General features: G+C 43.4%; 1 protein-coding gene across 4 annotated transcripts in view; it reads left to right on the forward strand.

Moving 5' to 3' along the window:
• Nucleotides 1–27,110, forward strand: part of IKZF3 (IKAROS family zinc finger 3) — a 187,439-nt gene that overhangs the window by 140,409 nt on the left and 19,920 nt on the right. For all 4 annotated transcript variants that reach the window (XM_073608017.1, XM_073608018.1, XM_073608019.1 and 1 more), the window contains one exon: nucleotides 8,190–8,306. In XM_073608017.1, the coding sequence (XP_073464118.1) occupies nucleotides 8,190–8,306 (117 nt within the window). The remainder of the gene's footprint in view (nucleotides 1–8,189; nucleotides 8,307–27,110) is intronic.

Below are 27,110 nucleotides of genomic sequence, written 5' to 3' on the forward strand. Positions count from 1 at the left end.
CCTGGGGTAGAGCCAAGACCAGCTTTCACAGGAATAGTTGAGATTTTCATTTTATAAAATCTATTGATTTTTTATGGGGTTTTAGTTTGAAGGGGGTAGGGTCTAGTGCAGCTTTCAGAGGAAAAGTTGAGATTTCTGTTTCATTCATGTTTAGTTTTCCTGGTTGGGTTTTAGGTGGGAAGGGGTAGGATCTAGTGCAGGTTTATATTTGCTCATAATTTTATCTGTATGTGTCTCTGGATCTGCTGATGGGGTTGATATAAGATTCTCGCTGAAGGTAGCCTTTGCTCATGCATTTTGTTCATGTTTGTTTGTTGAATTGCACAGTTTTGTGACGGGCTCACTTTGCACACACGTTACAATCTGTACAATTTCCATTAGATCTGCAAAACATGATGTAGTGCAAGAGACTGCTTGATTCTGTTTAAATTGATTGGGTGGCTTAGTTAAGTCGTCATTATTACATAGTTTTGATGGCTCTTAAGTTGATTGTACGGTCAGATTGCAATGTATGTGGTAAAACTATGATAGGAGCTAATTTAAGAAATATAATAGTTGTCAGCTTAAAAAATATATCAGCTTTGGCTTCATTGCACTTTGGGTAAAAACAAAACCTTTTTCACACTTCATTCAAATTACAGCCAGTGTTATTCAGAGATCATACAGCAGATAGGACTTTTCCGCAGGTACTGCATGTCTTGAAAACAGTACAGTTTGGCACACTTTATGTAATATTGCTAGAAGACTTGACTCAGCCTCTGATAACCATCTTGCACGCTCAACTCGTGTCTTGTGCGTTGCCGGCTTCCTCCCCCTTTGCTCCACTCTCCTTCCTCCACTGACCACAAATGTGAAGGGCAGGAAGCAATGCCTGCCATTAGACAGCGAGGATACCCGAGTACTCTCCCTCTATTGAGAGAGAAGAGAAAACCTCAAACCAATTCAGTGGAAATACTGACAACAGGCTCAATATTTGAGAGAAGGCAGCTTGCAGGTGGCCTATGCATTGCGATCACAGTGGTGGCTATTGTAGCCTGCTTTATGGTGTCAATGCTGGAAGCAGCGACCACCAGACTTTGTTTGATGTTTCCTCAGTTAGCACTGACAATGTTTCCCCTCCTAAATGGTGTGAATGTACACGTAGCTTTATTTTTTTACAGTAGACACTTTCTAGCTTCTACAATAAGGCAATGCAGATACCAATGAAGATGTGTACAGTGCAGAAGCCTATAGTGTCCAATTAGATTTCAGCCTGCTGTTATCAGTAAGTCCTCACTGCCTGTTATGAGTTACAGCATTATGCACATGACTGTTTGCCTCGTTGAACAAGCCCAGTTTGGAATTATTTTTTAAGCCTTGATCTGATGTAGTCAGAATACTTGTCAAGTTTTACCATAGACAGAAGGTACAAACTAGTGCCTGTGCCCAGATATCAAACAATTGAGCTGAAAGTTTGAAGTCTGCATTGCATGACTCCAGATCAACTTTCTTTGCAAACATTCTGCAAGTCTGCTGCAAGTTCTGGTTCAGTTATGTTGTGCAATGGTTATCCCACCCCAGGGGTCACTGTGGCTGAATTTTCATGCTGTAGACTTGCAGAGCTCTTGCTGTAGACTCACCACTGCAATTTTACTCTTGCTAAAGACTTGCCACGCAAATTTGTTACAAATTGGAAAAGTGTCAACTGGAACTTGTGCTTCAAGTGCTCTGCAAGTGTACAACTTGCCAGTGAAAATGTGCAGCAAGTTTACAGACTAATGCCGCGTACACACGACCGGACTTTACGGCATACTTTGTTCGGCGGACTTTTCGACGGACTTTACAAATGAACGGACCTACACACGATTAACCAAAGTCCGACGGATTCGTACGTGATGACGTATGACCGGACTAAAACAAGGAAGTTCATAGCCAGTAGCCAATAGCTGCCCTAGCGTCGGTTTTTGTCCGTCGGACTAGCATACAGACGAGCGGACTTTTCGACCGGACTCGAGTCCGTCAAAAAGATTTGAAACATGTTTCATTTCTAGGTCCGTCCAACTTTTGGGGGAAAAAAGTCCGCTGGAGCCCACACACGATCGAATTATCCGTAGGACTCTGGTCCGCCGAACCAAGTCTGCCGTAAAGTCCGCTCGTGTGTACGCAGCATTACAATTCAACACTGCCACAAATTTATGGCAAGTTATGCTTGCTATCTGGGTGTCGATTGGCTTTTGTTTAATTTTCTAATAAACTTTCGATGCTGAAGTAATTGAACTGATGCAGAGAGATTTGCACAAATTTCACTTATCCAATCTGTTAAGGGCCTATGTTGACGGGCTTTTGTTTGCTTAACCACTTCAGCCCCGGAAAAATGTACCCCCTTCCTAACCAGGCCATTTTTTGCAATAAGGCACTGCGTCGTTTTAACTGACAATTGCGCAGTCGTGCGATGTTGTACCCAAACAAAATGTGTGTCCTTTTTTCCCCACAAACGGAGCTTTCTTTTGGTGGTATTTGATCACCTTTGCAGTTTTTATTTTTTGCACTATAAACAAAAAAAAGAGCGACAATTTTAAAAAAAACACAATATTTTGTACTTTTTGCTGTAATAAATATCCAAAAATTTTTTTCAAAAAACAAATTTTCTCCTCAGTTTAGGCTATGTATTCGTCTACATATTTTTGTTTAAAAAAATCGCAATAAGCGTATATTGATTGGTTTGCACAAAAGTTATAGCGTCTACAAAATAGGAGATAGATGTATGGCATTTTTTTTTTTACTAGTAATGGTGGTGACCAGTGATTTTTATCATGACCGTGACATTGCGGCGGACAGATCAGACACGTTTGACACTTTTTTGGGACCACTGACATTTATACAGTGATCAGAGCTAAAAATAGCCATTGATAACTGTATAAATGTCATTGGCAGGGAAGGGGTTAACACTAGGGGGTGATCAAGGGGATAAATGTGTTCCCTAGGTGTGTTCTAACTGTGGGAGGGATGGGACTGACTAGGGGAGGAGACCGATCGGTGTTCCTACTTAGTAGGAACACACGATCTGTTTCTACTCCCCTGAGAGAACCGGGATTTGTGTGTTTACACACACAGATCCCGCCTCTCGCTATGTCATCGCGCCTGCATGACACGCTGCCGGCGCACATCTTAAAGAGCCGACGTACAGCTACGAAGGCTCGTGCAGGGGAGCCATCCTGCTGCAGTATAACTGCGGCGGACGGTCCGGAAATGGTTAAAGCAAGTTTTGCATACCCATGCAAGTCTAGTAATGCTAAAACCCACTTCAAGCAGGTCAAGTGCAGGTCAAAAGGACATAAATTTTTTTTTTTCTGATTTAACTAGTGTTAACTTTTAAACAACTTGTAGATAAAATTGGTAAATTTTGTTGTCTATTATAATGACTCTTTAGGTTCAATTTACTAAAATTGGAGCACCCAAAATCTGGTGCAGCTGTGCATGGTACCCAATCAGCTTCAAACTTCAGCTTGTTAAAATAACCCCTTCATGCCTAAGGGTAAAACAGAGGTTAATGCCTAAGTAGGGCTGGGGAAAAAATCGATTCAAATCTTGAATCGAGTTGAGAGGTCAAATCAATTCAAAATTTAAGCAAATCGATTTTTTATTTTTTTTCACCGCGCCGGTCCTGAGGAGCTGCGGGCAGGAGTTTTTAGGTGAGGCCGCGGCTTCGGTGAAAAAAAAAACTCGATTCGAATCGTGAATCGAGTGAGGACCGGCGCAGTGAAAAAAAAAAACTCGATTCGAATCGTGAATCGAGTTTTTTTTTAGAAAATCTCAGATTTTTTTTTTTTCAGAAAATTTCCCAGCCCTATGCCTAAGCCTAATTTTACAATTTTGACATACATTAGTAAAATCGTACATATCATCACAACTGCTTTGTCCATCCAGGTGTATTATACCTTGTTATACTTCTCCCCCCATACTAAACACACACTTCTCCCCCAGGACCTTCTCCCCCATACTATCCCCATCATTACACAGGACCCCCTCCCTCCACAGACCCCTAAATTTCCCCCCGCTAGCAGTGTGACCTTGATAGTGTCCAGAGGAGCACCAGGCCCCCCCCCCCCAAACCCTCCAGCAAATAGGTTCTTCGGCAGGCTGATGGTCTGTGGCTTGCCAGACATGGTGAGGCAGAGGGGTCGGTGTGGCTGTGGCGGGGACTGACAGGTGCTCTCCCCAGACAAGGTTTACCTTACCGAGCTGGCCAATCATCGCACAGGCTTGCAGACATGGCACCAAACTAATCATCAGTGCCCCCAACATTCATTTCCGCTCTCATCTCCTGAGTGATAGCCAAATGCACTTATCAACTATTTGAGAGCAGCGTGGGCTCAGGGGGCAGCTCAACTGCTTTGGGCCTCACAACAATGACTGGGCCCGGGGCAGCTGCCCCTTTTGCCCCACATTAAATACGTCCCTGCACATGTGTATGTTAGTTGTTGCATGTACCCATAGTACAGCCCAAAAACAGTGCGCATTTTGCTTTTTTTTTATCCTACCTAAAACACACTGATACTAATTGACATTAATTTAAAAAAATTAAAAAAAAAAAAAAAATACTGCCCAAAATATACTGACCATGGCCTTTGACCCTGACCTTGACCTTTGACCCTTACGTGACCCAACCATGAATCCTAGGCACTGACCTAGATCAAACCATAATCTAGCAATTTTTTCTTCTTATTTATTATGATTTAATTTTTTTTACACACACTTTTTTTTTATATCTCTTTGCTAGTAAAGGGAGAGATACAATGTATCTCTCCCCTCCATTCACAGAGAGAGGAACACAGGGGTCAGCTTTACAGTGATTGATCACTGTGATAGCCAATCAGAGGCTATCACAACGATCCGATGACCCAGCAGCGGAAGTTCCGGGTCCCAATCATTAGTACGGGACCTGGGGCTGCCGCTGAGACCCCGCTCTCTGTGCTGGGAGAGTGCTGTGTGGCGCGCTCCCAGCACAAAGACAGATACGCATATATATGCTGCCCCACGGAAAAAAGCCCAGTCCAGTGAGACCGCATATATGTGTTACGTCAACGTGAAGGGGTTAAGCTTTGACAATAACACCTGGAAGCTGATTGGCTACCATGCACAGCTGTACCAGATTTTGCACTCTCCAGCTTTAGTAAATCAACCCTTTTTATCGAATATAATGATATTTCAGGTGCAAAGCATAGATAGGTTATTCACAAATTAAATAAAATATGTGTATTTTTTTGCAGTGCTCAAACAATGAATAAATGAAAACAGAAAACAAAAAAATAAGGTTATACTGTATAGCAGTGTTTAAATAAAAATAGAAAAATCACCAAAACAACATGGGGAAAAAGGACTGTTTAGGGTCAACTAAGGCCGCGTACACACGAGCGGACTTTTCGGCAACAAAAGTCCGACGGCCATTCCGGGGGACTTTCGTCGGACTTTTGACGGACGTCCGACGGACTTTAGAACGAATGGACTTGCACACACATGATCACACCAAAGTGCAACAGATTCGTATGTGATGATGTACGACCGGACTAAAATAAGGAAGTTGAGTTGATAGCCAGTAGCCAATAGCTGCCCTAGCGTGGGTTTTTGTCCGTCAGACTAGCATACAGACGAGCTGATTTTTCGGCCGGACTCGAGTCCGTCGGAAAGATTTGAAGTCCGTCAGACTTTCGACTGGAAAAGTCTGCTGAAGGTCCGATGAAGACCACACACGATCGGATTGTCCGCCGGACTCGGTCCATCGGACCAGTCCGATAGAAAAGTCAGCTCGTGTGTACACTGCATAAGGGATATAGGGGGTAAAAAAGGTAGACCTTTGAATATAACATTTAATTAAATACTTTTTTTTTCACTTGCAAGATCGCTGGAACTGACATTATGTGCAGATCAGGAGGCATTTCTTTGAGCTGCAGCTAAATAGCGAATAAAAGTATATTCTAACATTATTATTTGGTACTGTGTAATTATGAATGAAGCCTGCAAACAATGTTCGCAGATTTCTGACTATGGTCAGCTCCCCTGAGAGACAGACCAGGACCTGGTTGTCAGCCCCAGTGGTTTCACTGAGCAGAGTAGCCACAGTAATACAGGGAGCTTTGGCCGTACAAGGTACTTTTGAGATATTTGAGCTTTGGAGTTTTTAAGCTGCTGAGTACGCCCAAGATCTTCAACTGGTTTAATCATTTATTCATTATTTATTACAGGTACTTATATAGCGCCTTCAATTTACACAGCGCTTTACATAAATATTGTACCTTCACATCAGCCCCTGCCCTCTAAGGTCCCTAGCCCAAATTCATACATAGTCATACTAGGGCCAGTTTGAACAGGATCCAATTACCCACCAGCATGTCTTTGGAGTGTGGGAGGAAACCAGAGTACCCAGAGGAAACCCACATAGACACAGGGAGAACATGCAAATTCCAGGCAGGTAGTGCCATGGCTGGGATTCGAACCAATGACCCTAGTGCTGCTAGGAAGTGCTAACCACTTAGCCACTGTGCAGCCAGTCTATTTCTCCTTTTACTGTGGCTTTGCTATGGTATATACTAGAGCATGTGGTCTCTGCCGGTGCAGAGCATTTCATCGTTGGTTTCCCATGCCTTGTGCCATTCTGCTCTACCTCTTTACCTTATCATTCATATAATCTTGCTATGTTAGTAGAGCCTGCCTTCTAGAGCACATTTTAGATTTTTTAGCAATGGTGGTCAGATGGTCTATGCCTTAGGCGGGACATACATTAGACTCTTTTTGTGATCAACCTATGGGTTGAACAAAAAAAAAAGACCTGATTCTTCCATCAACACATCAGTGTGGATGGGTGAATCACTCCCGCTGTGCCTTTGTATTCTGACTGCAGGGAGACTTCCCTGCAATCAGAATACACTGATCAGTGGTGCTGGCTATAGGCAGCAGCTCTGATCGTGTGGACATTTTCCAACAGGCTGGTTGTACAAAAGTCAGTCGGTAGATAGATTTCTGTACAACCAAGCTGCCCATACATGGATCCAAATTCAGTCAGTCCCTGCTGAACCTGCTGAATTTCAATAATGTATGGTTAGCTTAAGGTTTTACTAAACCCACAACAGTAAAATCAGTGTGTATATGCAGTAAAGCGTGCTTGTTATACTCACTGTGGAACCTAAGGGGTTAATCCTGCGCATTGTGCAAAAAGGCTGTTTGATCCTGTTTTCTCTGATCCTCCCTTTTTTTACACAGCCCCCAATCTACCTCCTGATAGAACAGTGCCTTGGGGGCACGCTGCACATGCTCAGTTTGGTGTGTATTGCTAGAGAGTTTTTTTTTTTTCTTGGGACGGTGCATGTGATCAGCAAAGGGCCAATCAGCACTGTCCAGACAGAGGGTCAGAGGTCCTGCAGCCTCATAGGACAATCAGGTAAGAATTAAAACTCCTCTTTCAAGCTTTAACCAGTGCTCAGGTAGACACTGATAGAAGTCACAAAACTGCTATACACTGCTGATGAGAAAAGGTATTTAGCAGTTTATATTTACTAAAATAATTGCATTTCCATGTGGGAGACCAGATATAGTGAATGCAAGCTCCTGGGTTTAGTAACGCTTTTAATCGTGTGCTACTGATAGCCCGCAGTGTCAACCCAACCATCAATGAGTCCTTGTCTATGATACAGCATATAGCACATAAAAATGCGCTGCAAAAGTCTTTAATTTGGGGAATAGCCATTAGAAATAAAACAAAGATAGTTCTGCGAGTATAGAATAATGAGGCAGCAGTACAGGCAGTTATAATTGACAAATGCTAACCTCATTGTTGGTTATTTTCTTTCTATTTGTTGCTTGCTATACTGTTTGTCAAGGGATTGGGGTTATATAAGCCATTCAGTCTACAAATAGGATTCACGTTTCTTTTCACATTAAATTCGTCTATTTTTTCCACTAATCCTTCTGTCGTCACTTCCTCTAGATCATGCAGATAGTGCTGTTTGTACAAAGCGGTATATTCTGTCTCTAGAGGAAGGTTTCGTCTGTCTTTGCTGTTTTGTATTGACCACAAGTTCACATACATGAAACAGTAAGAAAAAAAAAAAAACAGTTGGGCATGTCTATGAGACACGGTTTTTGATTTTCTCACAATGCTAAGGACATGTGAATGTCTTTTTATGTTCTTACTTTTTTCTCTTTCCATATCACAGCTGTGGAAGAGCCCAAACAAATGAAGCCAGAGATAGGGAGTGAACGGGCAATGGTCCTGGACCGTTTAGCCAGCAATGTGGCAAAGAGAAAGAGTTCTATGCCCCAGAAGTTTACTGGTAAGAGATCTGACAATTCCGAGTTAACACTCTGGTTTTATGGTTTTATCGCTGCCCAAGGCTTTGTAAGGGAGATTTTCCTGTATTACTGTCCCAATGACAGTGAGAATACATTTAACATCAAAAAGCTGATTGGGGTTCTAACCCTTCCCTTTCTACTAAAAAGAGGTGTTTTTATTTCTATCTGTCGCCCAGGGGTCTCAAACTGGTGGCCCTCCAGCTGTTGTGGAACTACAAGTCCCATCATGCCTCTGCCTTTGGGAGTCATGCTTGTAACTGTCAGCCTTGCAATGCCTCATGGGACTTGTAGTTTTGCAACAGCTGGAGGACCACCAGTTTGAGACCCCTGCTACTTCCTGTCATCAAGGCAGGACGGTAAAGACAATTTCCCCAATGAGGTCACAGAAACCGACAAATGTTTTACCCCTCTCCCACTTTATCCAAAAACTAAAAGAAAAAAAAGGTTTGGGCTGGACCTACAATTTAAGGTATCAATACATGGGCATGAATGGTTCTCTGTGTTTGGTGACTATTTGAATGGATGTGTGCCAAGATCACTATAATCAGATGAACACTAAATATCATTTTTTGGTTTATCTACCAGTGGGCTATATAAAGGGATCTACAAATAATCTCAGATCGTACTTGACCCCTTCCTGCTGCCGCCTCCCGGCCCATTTGGAGGTTCTAAATGCTCAGAGGTGGGCATTCCGATTATGTGACAGCTGTGATTGACAGTAAAGCGAATCACATGATTGGAAAGCTCCCGATCGCAGGTATTCATCGGAGCTTCCCGGTACCTGCTGATTACTGTGCCGGGTGTGCGCAGGCAGCACAGTATTGTGTTTACATAGGGCTGCATATACTATATTGTCAAAAGTATCGGGACACCTGCCTTAAGACGCACATGAACTTTAATGACATCCCAGTCTCAGTCCGTAGGGTTCAATATTGGGTTGGCCTAGCCTTTGCAGCTATAACGGCTTCAACTCTTATGGGAAGGCTGTCCACAAGGTTTAGGAGTGTATGGCAATGTTTGATCATTGTTCCAGAAGCACATTTGTGAGGTCAGGCACTGATGTGGATGAGAAGGCCTGGCTCGCAGTCTGCTATAATTCATCACAAAAGCGCTCTATCGGGCTGAGGTCAGGACTCTGTGCAGGCCAGTCAAATTCCTCCACCCCAAATTCGCTCACCCATGTCTTTATGGACCTTGCTTTGTGCACTGGTGTGCAGTCATATTGAAACAGGAAGGGGCCATCCCCAAACTGTCCCACAAAGTTGGGAGCATGAAATTGTCCAAAATGTCTTGGTATGCTGACGCCTTAAGAGTTCCCTTCACTGGAACTAAGGGGCCAAGCCCAACCCCTGAAAAACAACCCCACACTATAATCCCCCCCTCCATCAAATTCTTTGGACCAGTGCACAAAGCACAGTCCATAAAGATATGGATGAGCGAGTTTGGGGTGGAGGAACTTGGCTGGCCTGCACAGAGTTCTGACCTTCTGGAGGAATAGTTAAACATTCCCATAGATACGTTATTAAACCTTGTGGACAGCCTTCCCAGAAGAGTTGAAGCTGTTATAGCTGCAAAGGGTGGGCCAACTCAATATTGAACCCTTTGGACTTAAGCTGGGATGCCATTAAAGTTCATATGCGTGTAAAGGCAGGTGTCCCAAAACTTTTGGTAATATAATGCATTAATACATAGGCATGATTGGTTCTCTGTGTTTGGTGACTATTTGACTGGATGTGTGTCAAGATCACTATAATCTGATGAACATTAAATATACATTTTAGTTTATCTGACAGTGGGCTACATAAAGAGATCTACAAATAACCTCAGATTGCACTTAACCCCTTGCTGCGGCCTCCTGACCCATTAAAGCAGTAGTAAACTCTGTAAAAAAAAAAAAAAAAAAAGTTTCCATCTGCAAGGCAATATCATAATGTGCTAATATGCATCGCACCTTAAAACGAAGCCCTCCAGCGGCGCGCTGTCACCGCTGCAGAGGCTTCCATCTTCACCTGATCTTCCTTCTGGGTTTGGGGACTCCAGGCATCTGATTGGCCGAGCCACGATGATGTCAGTCTGGCACATGCACGGAGGAGTCTTGGCCGTGGCACACAGCTCTGAAGGAACGGCACGAGTATGCCATTCCTTCAGAGCGCATGTGCCGGTGACGTCACCAGCTGCTGCTCACAAGAATAGCTCGTAAACAGTGCATGTTTAGGAGATATTCATTTTACCTACAGGTAAGCTTTATTATAAGCATTTAAGCTTTATTATAAGCTTACCTGGATGTAAAAATAAAATTCCAGGGTTTACTACCACTTTAAGAGGATGTAAATGCCGGGAGGCAGAGGCCGGCATTCCGATCATGTGACTGCTGTGATTGGCAGTAAAGGGAATCACATGATTGGAAATTTTTGGTTTACACTAAGAAAACACTCAATGAGTTTCGGGGGGCCAGAAGAAACTTCCCCTTCATTAGGGCTTCAGTTAAAATAAGAACCCTAAATAGACTAAAATAGGGCTTTCCTGTGTAAATCTATTTATGTTAGCTAAGGCTACATTCACACTGGCAATTAGGGCCGGTGCGAATAATAGCGTCAGGAATCATAATTTCCTGCGGTGATCGCTGCTGGACGCACTTTGTGTAATCGCTGGCTGTGCGGAGAGCCGCGAAATAGCTGCTGCCACAAGCGACTAGTGAACGGGGCTGGTGGCAGCTAAGAGGCGCAGCAGGAATTTCTGATTCCTAATGCTACTTTTTACATCGTCCCTATTCGCCGGTATTAATGTAGCCTAATTGCTGGACTAGGTGAGTTACTAGCCAGCAGCATCAATCAAGATCTGACCCAAGGCTGGAAAATTTGGGATTCTAGTCCCTAATCCAACTTCCCCACTTTCTCAGTACCTTTCCAAAGCATTAGAATTTACGCACCCACTCACGGCATTCTAAAAAGAATACATACATCAAGAGCCACTCAGGCACGCAATCTCCTTAATGCACTCCTTGATCGATGCCCACCGCAAAATGATACCTCTACTTGCTTTAATTGGGAAAGAGATTTACAAATACATTTTACTATGGAGCAAAAACACAGAATACTTTATTATGTGCACAAAACCACCTCCTATACTCAAAGAGTACCAAGAGTACTTAAGAGAACTTAGTTCTGCTGGCTCAAACTCATGCCCCCTTTGAGAATGAAGATCTTGTGCGCAATGGCACCTCATGACCCCTATAATGCTCCCTGGCCTGTTTGAGTGATGTGTGCATGTGGTTGCCTGGAGTTAGAGAAGGGACACCCCCCCGGGCAACCCCCCTCTTCCCATTTCATCCCTATACAATATACTACTCCCACCCTCTAAGTCAGGGATGTCAAACTCAATTTCATCATGGGCCGCATCAGCATTATGATTGTCCTCAAAAGGGCCGGTTGTATCTGTAAGATTAGATGTCCAGCGCATCCCCTCCCCTTACATTAGATGTCAAGAGCCACCCCACCATCAGAAGTTGAGTCCCCTACTCTCCCTAACATCACAGTGCACCCTCTTTCCTTATGCTGCTGCTGGGAAGAAGCTGGATGCATTGCTTGAAAGCAGAAAGTAGGGGTCTGGAGGAGGACCAGAGGAGGGCTGGAGCTCTTCTGCAGCTGCAGGAGAGGTGTAAGGGCCACATGAAATGGCCTGGAGGGCCTTGTGTTTGACACCTGTGCTCTAAGTCTTTCCACATCACCTTCCCTGAACCTCCTGCAATCCTATCACCTCCATTCCCTCCCCTTCCCATTCAACTTGGATCCGCATACCCCCACTCACACTACCCTGCCCCTCTCCTATTTAGTTAGTTATATTAAAATAAACAAAATCCATACACTGGGATGTGATTTCCCTCCACACACAGCTCTCACCTCTGTAACTTGTTTTCTACATTGAAGGATGTCCCGATAAGCAGTAGATATACTATATCTGGTTTTATTCTAGAATGTTTCGATGTCTGCTGTTTGCCAACCTTATTGTACTAAACTAGGACTTAACCAATCACTGTGTTATTTGTGCAATAGCTATATACTACTGTGCAAAAGTTTTAGGCAGGTGTGAAGAAACTCTGTAAATTAAGATTGATGTGACCACCATTAAAACAGCATCAACTCTTCTAGGTACACTTGCATACAGTTTTTGAAGGAATTCGGTAGGTAGGTTGTTCCAAACATCTTGGAGAACTAACCACAGATCTTCTGTGGATGTAGGCTGCCTCAAATCCTTCTGTCTCTTCATGTAATCCCAGACAGACTCAATGATGTTGAGATCAGGGCTCTGTGGAGGCCAGACCATACCCTTACAGAACTCCTTGTTCTTTTTTATGCTGAAGATACTTCTTAATGACATTGGCTGTATGTTTAGGGTCGTTGTCCTGCTGCAGAATACATTTGGGGCCAATTACACGCCTCCCTGATAGTATGGCATGAAGGATACATATCTGCCTTTTTTTTCTCAGCATTGAGGACACCATTGATCCTCACCAAATCTCCAACTCCATTTGCAGAAATGCAGCCCCAAACCCAAAAGGAACCTCCACCATGCTTCACTGTTGTGCAGACATTCAATATTGTACCACTCTCTAGCCCTTCGACTAACAAACAGCCAAAAGAGCACCTGCTGCCATTTTTCTGCACCCCTCTGCCTTTGGGAGTCATGCTTGTAACTGTCAGCCTTGCAATGCCTCATGGGACTTGTAGTTTTGCAACAGCTGGAGGACCACCAGTTTGAGACCCCTGCTACTTCCTGTCATCAAGGCAGGACGGTAAAGACAATTTCCCCAATGAGGTCACAGAGAGCATTAAAAACCAACAAATTTTTTACCCCTCTCCCACTTTATCCAAAAACTAAAAAAAACTAAAAGAAAAAAGGTTTGGGCTGGACCTACAATTTAAGGTATCAATACATGGGCATGAATGGTTCTCTGTGTTTGGTGACTATTTGAATGGATGTGTGCCAAGATCACTATAATCAGATGAACAGTAAATATCATTTTTGGTTTATCTACCAGTGGGCTATATAAAGGGATCTACAAATAATCTCAGATCATACTTGACCCCTTCCTGCTGCCGCCTCCCGGCCCATTAGGAGGTTCTAAATGCTCAGAGGTGGGCATTCCGATTATGTGACAGCTGTGATTGACAGTAAAGGGAATCACATGATTGGAAAGCTCCCGATCGCAGGTATTCATCGGAGCTTCCCGGTACCTGCTGATTACTGTGGAAGGGGCAGTGGAAAGAGGCAGCTGCAGCCAGGAGGGCTGGCAGCGCCTGAAGAGGCCTAACTGGGATCTGTAGCCTAATTAGGACAGCTAGCACAATGACTTTTCTGCTACACCATTGGGGCCCGGGGTCCCAACCTGCAAAGGGCAATTGCTGAGGCCTGGCTGAGTCAGTATCAGGCCTAACCAACAAATAGTGCTTGCTGTTCCTGGGGAACCAAGTGATGCGCTGGAGGTGACTAGGAGTAATGCCCCGTACACACGGTCGGACTTTGTTCGGACATTCCGACAACAAAATCCTAGGATTTTTTCCAACGGATGTTGGCTCAAACTTGTCTTGCATACACACGGTCACACAAAGTTGTCGGAAAATCCGATCGTTCTAAACGCGGTGACGTAAAACACGTACGTTGGGACTATAAACGGGGCAGTGGCCAATAGCTTTCATCTCTTTATTTATTCTGAGCGCGCGTGGCACTTTGTGCATCGGATTTGTGTACACACGATTGGAATTTCCGACAATGGATTTTGTTGTCGGAAAATTTTATCTCCTGCTCTCCAACTTTGTGTGTCGGAAAATCCGATGGAAAATGTCCGATGGAGCCTACACACGGTCGGAATTTCCGACAACACGCTCCGATCGGACATTTTCCATCGGAAAATCCGACCGTGTGTACGGGGCATAACAGTCTGCAGCAAGTGATTTGCTGGTAGAGTAAGGAGTAAGATGAGCTTCAAGCAAGATTGTGCAGGAGGAAGCTGAAAGAGTATGTACAGGGAGTCTATATAGTTTTCCCAAAACCAATTGCTACGTCTATTCATGCTGGGCACTCCCTATCTCCTATCCCCATCCAATTTATACCCCTCAATAAAACAAAAAAAACAAAGTTCAATGACTTCTTTATGTCTTGGAGTGCCTGAGAGTGAAGGTAGGGCTGGGCAGGGTGACAGACAAACCACAATTCGTAGCAACTCCTACGGGGATACCGCTACATACAGAACATATTAAAAAATATCCATAGACCGTCTTACATTGGAAAGAGATGCACCAATCAGAGGATCACTTATAGCAATAGCAGCCAGAAGATAAAAGTTAGTTGGTTGTTGAGGGTATTGTGCTTTGTTCCTTGCTCTTTGCCTTATTAAATAACGGACTTTTAATTTTCTAAGGTTTATTTTTTACTGCCTAGCTTCAGACCTCAGACACTACTGACTGCCCCTCCCGGGGCTTCCCCCGATTTCCTCTCAATGCATATAGGTGCCTGGGTTTCACAACCTCTTTCCAGCAGTATAAAGGCGTCAATGCAGAGTAAAATGGGGTCCGTCTGTTTTTGGTGGCAAAGTAAATTGTATGCTTAGCCAAGCTTGAATTCTGAAAAGGGAAGGATTTACCAAACCCAGACATTTGCACTTATGTTTCCCAGTTACATATTAAGAAACTAGTTTAAAAAAACAGCAAATATCAGGGTAAGTGTATATGTGTGGTGCTTTTTTTGTAGATGCTCTCAGAGCATTATGAGCAACTCTCCTAATACAGAATAAATTATATTTGGGACTATTTATTTAGTTTTTTAAGACTACATGTAATTGGTGTGGAACAGACAGGATGGCACGTAGAGGGGTCTAGTGTGGGTAGGAAGGCCCCATTCACACCTGAGCATTTTGTAGCTTAAAGCCTGAAGCTAAAAAACACTTGAGGGGAAAAAATCCATTATTCTCTATGGAGCTGGTTCATATCTCCACTCCATCTCGCCTGAAGCCCAACGCCTGAAGCTCTGGACCCCATTTTTATCGCTCAAATCGGGCAGATTTGGGCGTTTTCACCCAGGAAGCAGATGAAAAAATCTAAAAACATAGCAACAAATGATGAAACAGATGATCATTTCTCCTATTGGCTTATTAAAAAACGCCAAAGCTCAAAAACACCAGAAAACACTGCATGGAAACGTGCAAAAAATGCCGGAAACGCTACGCTCAGGTGTGAATGGGGCCTAACTCTGGGATCCCCTGGCAAAGTGAGAGTACTCTCAGAGAGGACAGGTTTGGGCAAGATAGGTAAAAGTGGACTTCTTTTTTGCAACATCTCTCCATTAAATATTTTATTATGCCAAATGTAGGTTGGTAAACATTTTTGCTACATTTTCAGTCAGATTGGATTTATAAACTGGTAAAATCAATCTACAAGATAGAATTTGCATAGTAAATAAGCAAAACACTCAAAACCAAAATTTCCCACCTAAAATAATATTTTTGACATTTTATAAAAAGACAATAAAGCTATATGAGGTATAGAACTATATCTTCTGCCAAGCATTGTTTCTAGGAAATTTATAGGAGTGTTGCTATATTGATGTGCTGTATTTCTTCAGCACGCTGAAATTTGCTTCTTGCCGCTGACAACATAATGTAATTATCATATATGTTACATTATCTTCCTTCCCCTTTCTCCCCTTGAGTTCCTATGTATTTCTTTTTCAAATATAAGATTTCGTACATAACACAAAACAAATTATTTGGCCTATAGTTTGTTTTTCCACATTTGTCTCTGCTTTTGCCATTGCCATCTTTCTTGTTCGGGAATTCATATGTCAGGTGTTGAGACACCTATGTACATGCTTGATGACAGGTTCCCTTTAATTGCAGTCAGTCTGTTCAAGAACAGAAAACAATTCTGGATATCTAACAATTTTACATGGCTGGCCTGTACAAGAACATTTTATACACTGGCATAGGTGTGCGCAGCCTATTGCATTAGGGTGTGTACCCCAAAGCTTAGACACACGTGCGTTTGTGTGTGTATGTATGTATATATACACTATATTAGCAAAAGTATTGGGACGCCTGCCTTCACACGCACATGATCTTTAATGGCATCTCAGTCTTCGTCTGTAGGGTTCAATATTGAGTTGGCCCACCCTTTGCAGCTAAAACAGCTTCAACTCTTCTGGGAAGGCTGTCCACAAGGTTTAGGAGTGTGTCTATGGGAATGTTTGACCATTCTTCCAGAAGCGCATTTGTGAGATCAGGCACTGATGTTGGACAAGAAGGCCTGGCTTGCAGTCTCTGCCCTAATTCATCCCAAAGGTGTTCTGTCGGGTTAAGGTCAGGACTCTGTGCAGGCCAGTTAATTTCATCCACCCCAAACTCCCTCATCCATGTCTTTATGGTCCTTGCTTTGTGCACTGGTCCAAATCATTTGGTGGAGGGGGGATTATGGTGTGGGGTTGTTTTTCAGGGGTTGGGCTTCGTCCCTTAGTTCCAGTGAAGGGAACTTTTAAGGCATCAGCATGCCAAGACATTTCGGACAATTTCATGCTCATAACGTTGTGGGAACAGTTTGGGGATGGACCCTTCCTGTTCCAACATGACTGCGCACCAGTGCACAAAGCAAGGTCCACAAAGACATGGATGAGCGAGTTTGGGGTGGAGGAACTTGACTGGCCTGCACAGAGTCCTGACCTGAACCAGATAGAACACCTTTGGGATGAATTAAGGTGGAGACTGTGATCCAGGCCTTCTCTCCAACATCAGTGCCTGACCTCACAAATGTGCTTCTGGAAGAATGGTCAAACATTCCCATAGACACACTCCTAAACCTTGTGGTCAGCCTTCCCAGAAGAGTTGAAGCCGTTATAGCTGCAAAGGGTGGGCCAACTCAATATTGAACCCTATGGACTAAGACTGGGATGCCATTAAAGTTCATGTAAAGGCAGGTGTCCCAATACTTTTGGTAATATAGTGTATGCATATATACAGTACATATACACACACACTATAAATACATTTTTGTAATATTTTTTACAATTTTTTTAGGAGCCCCGTTGGGGAATTCAGTGAAATATCTGCAGAGGGAATCTGCCCTGCACAGGGTGATTGTGGTGTGCCCAGACACACTCGGTATTCCAGTTTTCTTAGGATCACCTGTCTCATCCTCCTGTATAAAAAAAACATTTCCTGCGAGCTTAGGATATAGATGACTCGAGGGTGTGTCACCACGCAGCCTAGGCTCCCAGTGCTCCCAGATTCCAGTTGGAAGGACTGCCTTCATCTGTAGAAGAAGAGGAAGGACCCGTGACATCACTGGATTGGCTAGAAGACTGCTGGGTAAAAAGGAAGGATATGATGCTTTGGTAGAAAAAGATTGGGGGCTTTAAGGAGGGGTTGGGTTTTTTCTCTGTACAGGGATAAGTGGCCTGGAATTTGGCATTAGGCAGAATACTTACCTGTATGAATGCTTTTCAAAGGACCTTAGGTCTTATGACCCTAGGACAAAGCTGGTTGGTGACATCTGCTCAGAAGAGGCCATGCGATTGGGCAGGCACAGGTCATTTTCCCAGAATCCCTATACCCTTTTGAAATGGATTACTTGTATACATTTCCAAGGGGACTTGGCCTGACGTCTCTTTACCTGTGCACAGTTATCCAGCGAAATCTTAATTCTAGTTCATGTAAAGGAAATGTGTTCATAGTTTATTCATTTCGATACTGACTTCCTCCCACTGCAGAAAGCTGATGGAATATCCAATGTGATTGTCAGTGAGGTTAAACATTACAGTATGTGCTCTGATATCTACACTTTACTGAGCTAAAAGGAGAAGAATCAGGTCTGGCAGTTAACAGAAAAAGGGAAGAAGTGTATTTCACTGGTTGCAGCATTTGTAGATAAGGTATGGCAATATGAATGTCTTAAAATGGAACTCAAGGCATCGGTCATGAAAGATAACAAGATGTGTTTTTTTATTTTTTTTTAAACAGAACGCCAGGCAAAAAGGGGGTCAGGGTTCACAATAGGCATTATGTCTATAAAAAGAGAGAACTCATGTAAAAAGTCCATAAACACTATATTACCAAAAGTATTGGGACACCTGCCTTTACATGCACATGAACTTTAATGGCATCCCAGTCTTCGTCTGTAGGGTTCAATGTTGAGTTTTCCCACCCTTTGCAGCTAAAACAGCTGCAGCTCTTCTGGGAAGGCTGTCCACAAGGTTTAGGAGTGTGTCTATGGGAATATTTGACCATTCTTCCAGAAGTGCATTTGTGAGGTCAGGCACTGATGTTGGAGAGAAGGCCTGGCTCACAGTCTCCGCTCTAATTCATCCCAAAGGTGTTCTATCAGGTTGAGGTCTGAACTCTGTGCAGACCAGTCAAGCTCCTCCACCCCAAACTCTCTCATCCATGTCTTTATGGACCTTTATTAAAAATACTCATATTGCTACACTTAGTAGGTGCACGTGTCTCCTTTTGGCTCCAAAAATTATTACACGTATCTCACGTAAATGTCTTTACTGGCTCCACTGTATGTACCTTCTTCATCATCATCTACCAAACCAGAGAGAACGACATCATTTTGCCCCTGTACAAATAATTAGTAAGAACTCATCTGGAATATGCAGTTCAGTTTTGGGCACAAGTTCATAAAAAGGATATCGGGGAACTGGAGAAAGTGCAGAGAAGAGCAATTAAACTGATAAGAGGCATGGAGGAGCTCAGCTATGAGGAAAGATTAGAGCAACTGAATTTATTCTTTTTTGAGAAGAGATGATTAAGGAGGGATATGATCACCATATATAAATACATAAGTGGTCCATATAGTGAACACGGTGTAGGGTTATTAATTTTTAGGTCATTACAGAGGACAGGGGGGGGGGGGCACTCTTTATGCAGGCAGTCGGTAGATCAATGTGAGTCCATAAAAAGTACGAGACGGCAACTCGACAGCTTCTCCATAGAAAACTTTATTATAGAACCATAGCAGTAACATCATTAAAAAACTGACACGTTTCGGCCTAAGCCTTCATCATAGTCGGTAGATCAACTTCTGTACAAAAAGCCTGCCCGTACAGGGATCGAAATTTGGGTGGTCCCTGTTGAACCGGCCAAAGTTCGATCTATAATTGGTCACTTTTAGTGAGCTAAAAAACATTATTGTTTAAAATCGTATTGGTTATTTGCTGGGCTTCTAATTTTTAGATCTAAACTCAGAATGAGCATCTCCATGTAACGTAGAAACAACATTGTCATCTTATATGAAAGTGAAACACATATGAAAATGTGACACACGAACATTAAACTGTTCACAGAGAATAAAAAGAAAAACAAATGAAAAATTGGCTGAAATTTATAGCGCTGGCGTAATAATACGACCGACCTGGTTTTAGTTGTCAGGGGTGGCTGCATAATCTTCTTTTGATCTGACGGGCTCTGAGGTGTGAGGTTTCTGAAATCAATCTTTCTGTTTCACATTTACACAGCAGGAAAATCTATTGCAAGGGGGAAAGGTGTGAATGTGATATTTTTATTGTGAGGGGATGAAGTGAAGACATTGTGCTGGCTGCGTGATTTGTGTCTTTTACATCAGCCTTGGGAAAAAAAAAAAAAGATCTTTACGTTGTGAGAAGGTCAAGGAAGCAGACAGCTGTGCACATGCAGACCTGTTCTGTAATCCAGGCGTACCTTCTGTCTTTCCGAGGTAGAAAATGTGGGACTGCAGAGGAGACAGAGGAGATGTCTTCGCCTACTTTGATAACTAAAAATTGCTAACAGACTCTAAACACATCATGCACAAAGAGACATGATTTCATGGATTCAAATTAGAGGGAAAAAAAGGCACACAAAGCTGAGAAGCTATCTCAGCTGAGGTTGGCACCCTCAAGTGCATGTTATTGGGATAAAGGAGCAGATACTGTAAAATGCTTAAAGGAGAAGTGTGGGATTTCAACATGACATACCTAGTTGGATGCAACATCGGTCCAATGCTGCATCTGTCCCTCGCTGCCTCTACACTGAGAACTGAGTGATCAAAGACTGTTGATCGCTCAGTTCTCAGTCTTCAACTGTTAGACTGACTCTCTACTCTTCCCCTCAGCGCTCACTGGAGCACCAGGCTGTGGAGGGGGTGGGATCGGCTGGCTCAGGCCCTCTGGGAAGTTGACCCTGCTGCAACTCAGGCATCTGGATGGATACCGACATTAAAGTCAGCATCCCTCCAGAGCATGGACTGGCTGAGTGACATCAGCCGACAGCAGACTTTAGCACACTGTCAGCTGAGTCTGGGTCAAAGGAGTGCAGAACTAAATGCACTCCTGTGATCCCCAGGAGAATTGGGGCCCATAGAGCTTTGGCCCTACTACTCCTTTAATTGTCAGCAATGTAGAATATGATCTGGTTGTAGTGGTCCCCATCGCCGTCATTGGGTGAGACATATTTTGGAGTTTGGTGGTCAAGGGGCTTGCATGCATTAGTGCTCCCTTATGCTGGCATTTAAATGAGTGCGCCTGGTGTCAGCAGAACTTTTTAATGAGACCATTGAGAAGTTTTGAAGCGCTCTTCAAACCCTCATGTTCATCCTTGCACTATTTTATAATGTTTGCTTTATCTATTAAAGTTAGTTGTGTTGTGAATATTAGTTAGTATTGTTTTGGAAACAGGAGTGTCACTTCGCAACTTTGGTTCTTTTCTTGTGCACTGGTGCGCAGTCATGTTGGAACAAGAAGGAGCCAAACTGTTCCCACAAAGCTGGGAGCATGAAATTGTCCAACATGTCTTGGTATGCTGACGCCTTAAAGCCCCTTTCACACGAGGCGGACTCCGCTTCCATGGAGTCCGCCTCGGTCCGCCGGCTCAGCGGGAGATCTCTCCGTTGATCTCCACTGAGCCGGAGAATGACAGGTCCCTCTCTGCTCACTGAGTGGGGAGGGGCTTGTCAGGCGCCGTTGCCGCCTATGGAGGGATCGGATGAAAACGGACAGCATGTCCGTTTTCATCAGATCTCACCTGATCCGATCCGCCAGGGATGGATGTGAACGTAGGGCTATCCGTCTGCTTTAAGCGGATCGGACCGGGTCGGATGTCAGCGGACATGTCTCCGCTGACATCCGTCGTTCCATAGGCTAACATAAAGCACCCATTCAGGTCCGCCGTCAAAACTGACAGGCAGACCTGAATGGTCCGATCGTGTGAAAGGGGCCTAAGAGTTCTCTTCACAGGAATTAAGGGGCCAAGCCCAACCCCTGAAAAACAACCCCACACCATAATCCCCCCTCCACCAAATGATTTGCACCAGAGCACAAAGCAAGGAACATAAAGACATGGGTGAGCAAGTTTGGGGTGGAGGAACTTGACTGGCCTGCACAGAGCGCTGACCTCAAACAAATAGAACACCTTTGGGATGAATTAGAGTGGAGACTGCGAGCCAGGCCTTCTCATCCACATCAGTGCCTGACCCCAAAAATTCCCACAGACACACTCCTAAACCTTGTGGACAGCCTTCCCAGAAGAGTTGAAGCTGTTATAGCTGCAAAGGGTGGTCCAACTCAATATTGAACCCTACGGACTAAGACTGGGATGCCATTAAAGTTCATGTGCATGTAAAGGCAAGTGTACCAATACTTTTTGTAATTTATAGTGTATATACTGTATATATAATATACTACAACTTGCAAAGTCAAGTGCGCACTACTTTTTTGTAGTTGCTGCAATGCTAGTTGCCTGGCAGTCTAGTAAACCTGCAGATTAGAGCAAATTCAAAACCTGTAATCTTTTTGCTGTTGGATTAGGATGACAACCATGCAGAAGTCAGTAGTGGCAGCATACATATTCTTTAAGTACAGGTTTCCTTTAAGAAAAACCTTGATCTAATACAGTTAGCAGACATCATGAGAAGAGCTACCATTACTGAAAGCTTATTGAGTTATTCTTTCCTGGTTCAGGCACTCTATCGCCTTCTACACATAAGGCAACCTGTGATCTCTCATTTGGAGGAAGGTAATTAGGTTGCATGAAATGCAATCTCTGTGCAATAGGCCTTCCCCTGTGACTGATAACTGTAAATTATCTCAAGGTGCTACAAATCGATAGCAAATATGGTAATTAGCATTACTGCGAAGTGATAACAAGCAATGCAGCTATGATTACTTTCAGTTCAAAAGTGACAGATGCGTTATGGCAAAAATGTTATTTATGAGCTTCACAAACAGAGGCAACAGTTTCATAAACTGGAGATCAAAATTGGAGGCTGCCCATATTTTAAAAAGTGAGAAGAAGAGAGAAAATCTCCTTTAAAAAAATTCTCATGTGAGCAAGTGTCTTCTTTGGAAGATTTCCTTTCCTGTTCTGGTGACATTTATAAATTGGGTATTTTGCCTCATTTTCTCATTAGATCTCATTAACAGGTATACGGCCAGCAATACCAACCCTACCCTATTCTACTTAAAACTAAGAAAAAATTTGTTGTTTTAGTTTTATTTTAAAGTAATCTAGCTTTGTCCATGCAGGGCAACTGAGCAGGTTCACTATAATGAAGATGTCCACAGACACCATATATATCTTCCTTTGACTCCCTCACCATTGTTTAGGCGTGGGATGAAAGCAAACTTACCGAAAAAAGTAGCTGGAGTTGTAGCTCACACAGAGCTATGGACTGTCCTGTGACAGCACTAATTTAACTTGCTTTGTCACATGCCCAGAGGTACTGTTTATTTTTTATTTTTTGGGCCTCCTGCTAAATGGAGCTGTGGGGAAATGAAGGAACAATAAGTATATGCCCCTGAGGATGGTGGGAATTTAGTGCTGTTACACACAAGCCACCTAGCTGATGAAACTGAAATGTGGCTCGCTCAATGACCCTGGAGAGGGCATGGACCACTACAGTCTAATGCTGTTTTGCACCGCTGCCCTTTACATATATCTCCTTTACACATTTACTCCTTCATCAGAGACTAAGCATGCTACTCACAAGGTCTTTGAGGAAGTCTTATTTTAGAGACCTGAGTTCCAGCAGTGTGAGTTGTTTAGATATTCATTTAGATTAGGGGTCTCCAAACTTTATAAACAAAGGGCCAGATTAATGTCCCTCAAACTTTAGGAGGGCTGGACTGTAGTCGGTGAGAGTAAAAATGCATCAGTAGGAGTAGACAAAATCTCAGACTTGGTGGTCACTAGGAGCAAAAATAGTGCCCCATTATTGGTATTAGTTGGAGGAATCGTGCCCCATCGTTGGTGTCAGTGGTAGAAATAGTACCCTATTGTTGGTGTCAATGGAAGAAATGGTGCCTCATTGTTGGTGTCAGTGGAAGGAATAGTGCCTTATATCTGTGGGAGTAACAGAGCCTCATATCAGTGGTAGGAACAGTGCCCCAAGGGCTGGATAAAGGCATGGAAAAGGCTGCATCTGGCCCACTGACTGCAATTTGAAGACCACTGACTTCTAAGCTTTCTAGAGCAGGAAAGGGCAAAGACCTCTAACGGGTTATTTTTTCTGCTGTCCTGTTGGGGAGAATTTGCTTTACTTCTTGTCCTGGAGAGGCAAAAGGAAATTCAATTTTTTTTAGATTTCAGTCCCTGTGACAGTTGTTACCGGGACAGATTAAAGCAGGGTTTCTCAACCAGGGTTACATGGAACCCTAGGGTTCCTCTAGTGGTTGCTGGGGGTTCCTTGAGAAATGAGCAATTTCTGCCTCTCAGATAAGTTCCCACTGCCACCATTGATATTTTTAGCTATCTGTAAGGGGTAATCCTTCCCAGTGTCCAGTATAAGGAGCATTCTTCCAGTGACCATCACACTAATGTATCATTAATTACCAGTATAGATATAGTAATTTTTAGCAGGGGTTCCCTGAGACCAGGAAGTTATATCAAGGGTTCCTCAGTGTTGAAAAGGTTGAGAAAGGCTGGATTAAAGGGTGAATCTCCCCAACAGGGACAAAGCAATAAGAACCTGTTGGGGTTTAATCCTTCCCACTCCAAAAATACAAAACTAAAGAAGAGTTACCTTTACATACAGTTTAATATCTGAGAGTGAATCAGATTACAAGATTAGCTCCGAATGTATGGGAAAGTATTAAAGGCCATTAGAACAGCAGAGGTGCTAATCAGCCCTTTTATCACCAGTCAGCAGAGCCTGATGTGTAAAGGTTATTGTGTCATAAATCTTTTAATGAGACCAAAATGGCACTCATTGCAGTGTAACTCAAAGCTCTTGTGCCATTGCTTCTGAAAGATGTGACTTTTTGCCAATTTGTTTCACTAACAAGAAATGCAGTACATCTGCTACCATAATGAAGAATAACTAGTTTGAAAGACAATATATGGAGAGGAAAGGACTAATTATGCAATATTTCTTCTTGAGCTGTCATGTCAAAGTTTTCACTGACCACGTGTATGTGCGCATGCGTGCTTTCTCATGTGTAGTACGTAATAGCATGACCATTCTTAGCAACCAGGTGATGAAAAAGAAAAACTCTCCTAGATGGCTTGAGACCTACTACCTTAACTCATTTGTTAGGCTGACCCCAACACTTGACCCTTTCCTGGATCTTAAGTCTGAAAGCTGAACTCCAAGCACTATCATTTATTATTTGTAGACACAATGGGGTTGATTTACTAAAACTGGAGAATGCAAAATCTGGTGCTGCTGTGCACAGTAGCCAATCAACTTCTAACTTCAGCTTGTTCGATAAAGCTTAGACATAATAACTTGGAAGCTGCAGAGATGCACCAGATTTTGCTCACGGTCCGTGTGCATGTCAGCCGGTCCCGATCAGTGCCCTCAGCCAGTGGTTGAGAGCGCTGACCAGAGTGTTTTGGCAGGGGGGGCCACCCCCTTGTCAGAACACAATAGCTCAGCGGTGGAGATTGATGTACTAACATTGGACTGTTAGTACAGCGTCTCAGACCAGAGATTAACTGTTTTCGGGTTGAACAAAAAAAGAAACTTTTAGTGTGTACCAGGCTTAATCACAATACCCCGTACACACGATCGGACTTTCTGCCAACAAAACCGTGGATTTTTGTTCGAAGGTTGTTGGCTCAAACTTGTCTTGCATACACACGGTCACACAAATGTTAGCCAGCAATTACGAACGTGAGAACCCGGTGACGTACAAGACGTACGACGAGCCAAGAAAAAGGAAGTTCAATAGCCAGTGCGGCTCCTTCTGCTTGATTCTGAGCATGCGTGAACTTTTGTGCGACGGACTTGTGTACACACAATCGGAATTTCCCACAACAACGTTTTTTGTTGAACCTGCTATCAAACATTTGTTGGCGGAAAGTCCGACAGCAAATGTTCGATGGAGCATGCACACGGTCAGACTTTCCGACAACAAGCTCACATCCAACATTTCCCGTCGGAAAATCCGACCGTGTGTATGCGGCATTAAAGTGGACTTATGCACATGAAAGTATTCACATACTCAAAACATGAAAACACTTTAAAATCCCCATTTACCACTGAAGTTATAGGCATTGTGGAGAAATTCATCTTTGAAGTTCATAACAGAGGTTGGGAAATTGTAGCTCTTTTCCTATTACTTTTTATTGCAGAATCTTGGCAGCCAATCATTTCTCTTATGCAAACACACAGCAAGTCTTTCCAAGTTTAAAGAAATTAACTACAGGTTAGGAACATGTATCCTGAATAAACTCATTGATTTAATCGTTTCCCAAAACAGTTAGGCCCCTTTCACACTGGGGCGGTGGGGGCGTTGGCGGTAAAACAGCGCTTTACCGTCGTTTTAGCGGCGGTATTCGGCCGCTAGCGGTGCGGTTTTAACCTCCGCTGGCAGCCGAAAAAGGGTTAAAACCGCCCGCAAAGCGCCGCTACAGCGGCGCTATGCCAGCGGTATAGCCTCGCTGCCCCATTGATTTCAATAGGCAGGAGCGGTGAAGGAGCGGTGAATAAACCGCTCCTTCACCGCTCCAAAGATGCTGTTTGCAGGAGTTTTTTTTCTCTCCTGCCAGCGCACCGCTCCAGTGTGAAAGCCTTCGGGCTTTCACACTGGAGAAACAGTAGCGGCAGTTTTAGGTCGGTTTGCAGGCGCTATTTTTAGCGCAATAGCGCCTGCAAACCACCCCAGTGTGAAAGGGGCCTTACATTAAAGACATTCCGTGAATGATAACTGTCACAGTTACTTTTTCCCTCAACTGAACGGTCAAGCAATCAAATGGCTGGTGTCATAACTGATCACATGTGCAGCACCATGGCAACTGCAGATCAAACATAGGCTAAGATGGCAGATTCCTTGGCTGTAAATTGTAGGAGGGCTTAGTTCCACTTTAGGCTTGACCTTTATTGGATCCAAAAGAATTTGCACCTAAACAATGGCATTCTTAGACCCCATACACACTATTAGATTTTCTGCAGATTTTTGTCTTCAAATTTATCCAAACCATAAATTATGAGGTCAAACCTAAAGAGTTTAAATTTGTATGCAATCAGGCAGGCCTTTGCACTACATGGTTTTGGTAAATCTGAAGACAAAAATCTGCAGAAAATCTAATAGTGTGTATGGGGCTTTAGTCTAAGTGCCTGGCACTGAATGCTTCCCAAAAGGTGGGGGTGGGGCCTGCCAACAAGAAATTACAATCTAAAGGGGAAGTGATATTGCAGCATGAGTACTTTTATGAGGCATCAACCACACCTTTTTTAAAATACCAACAATGTTCTATTAGTAATACGGGAACAAGTCATGCAGCTAGATGTGGTGCACACTGAGATAAAATGCAGTTTCTGTGGAAATAAAGAATATTGCAGGCT

This window comes from Aquarana catesbeiana, linkage group LG12 (genome assembly GCF_042186555.1).
Source record: "Aquarana catesbeiana isolate 2022-GZ linkage group LG12, ASM4218655v1, whole genome shotgun sequence".
Lineage (NCBI taxonomy): Eukaryota > Metazoa > Chordata > Amphibia > Anura > Ranidae > Aquarana > Aquarana catesbeiana.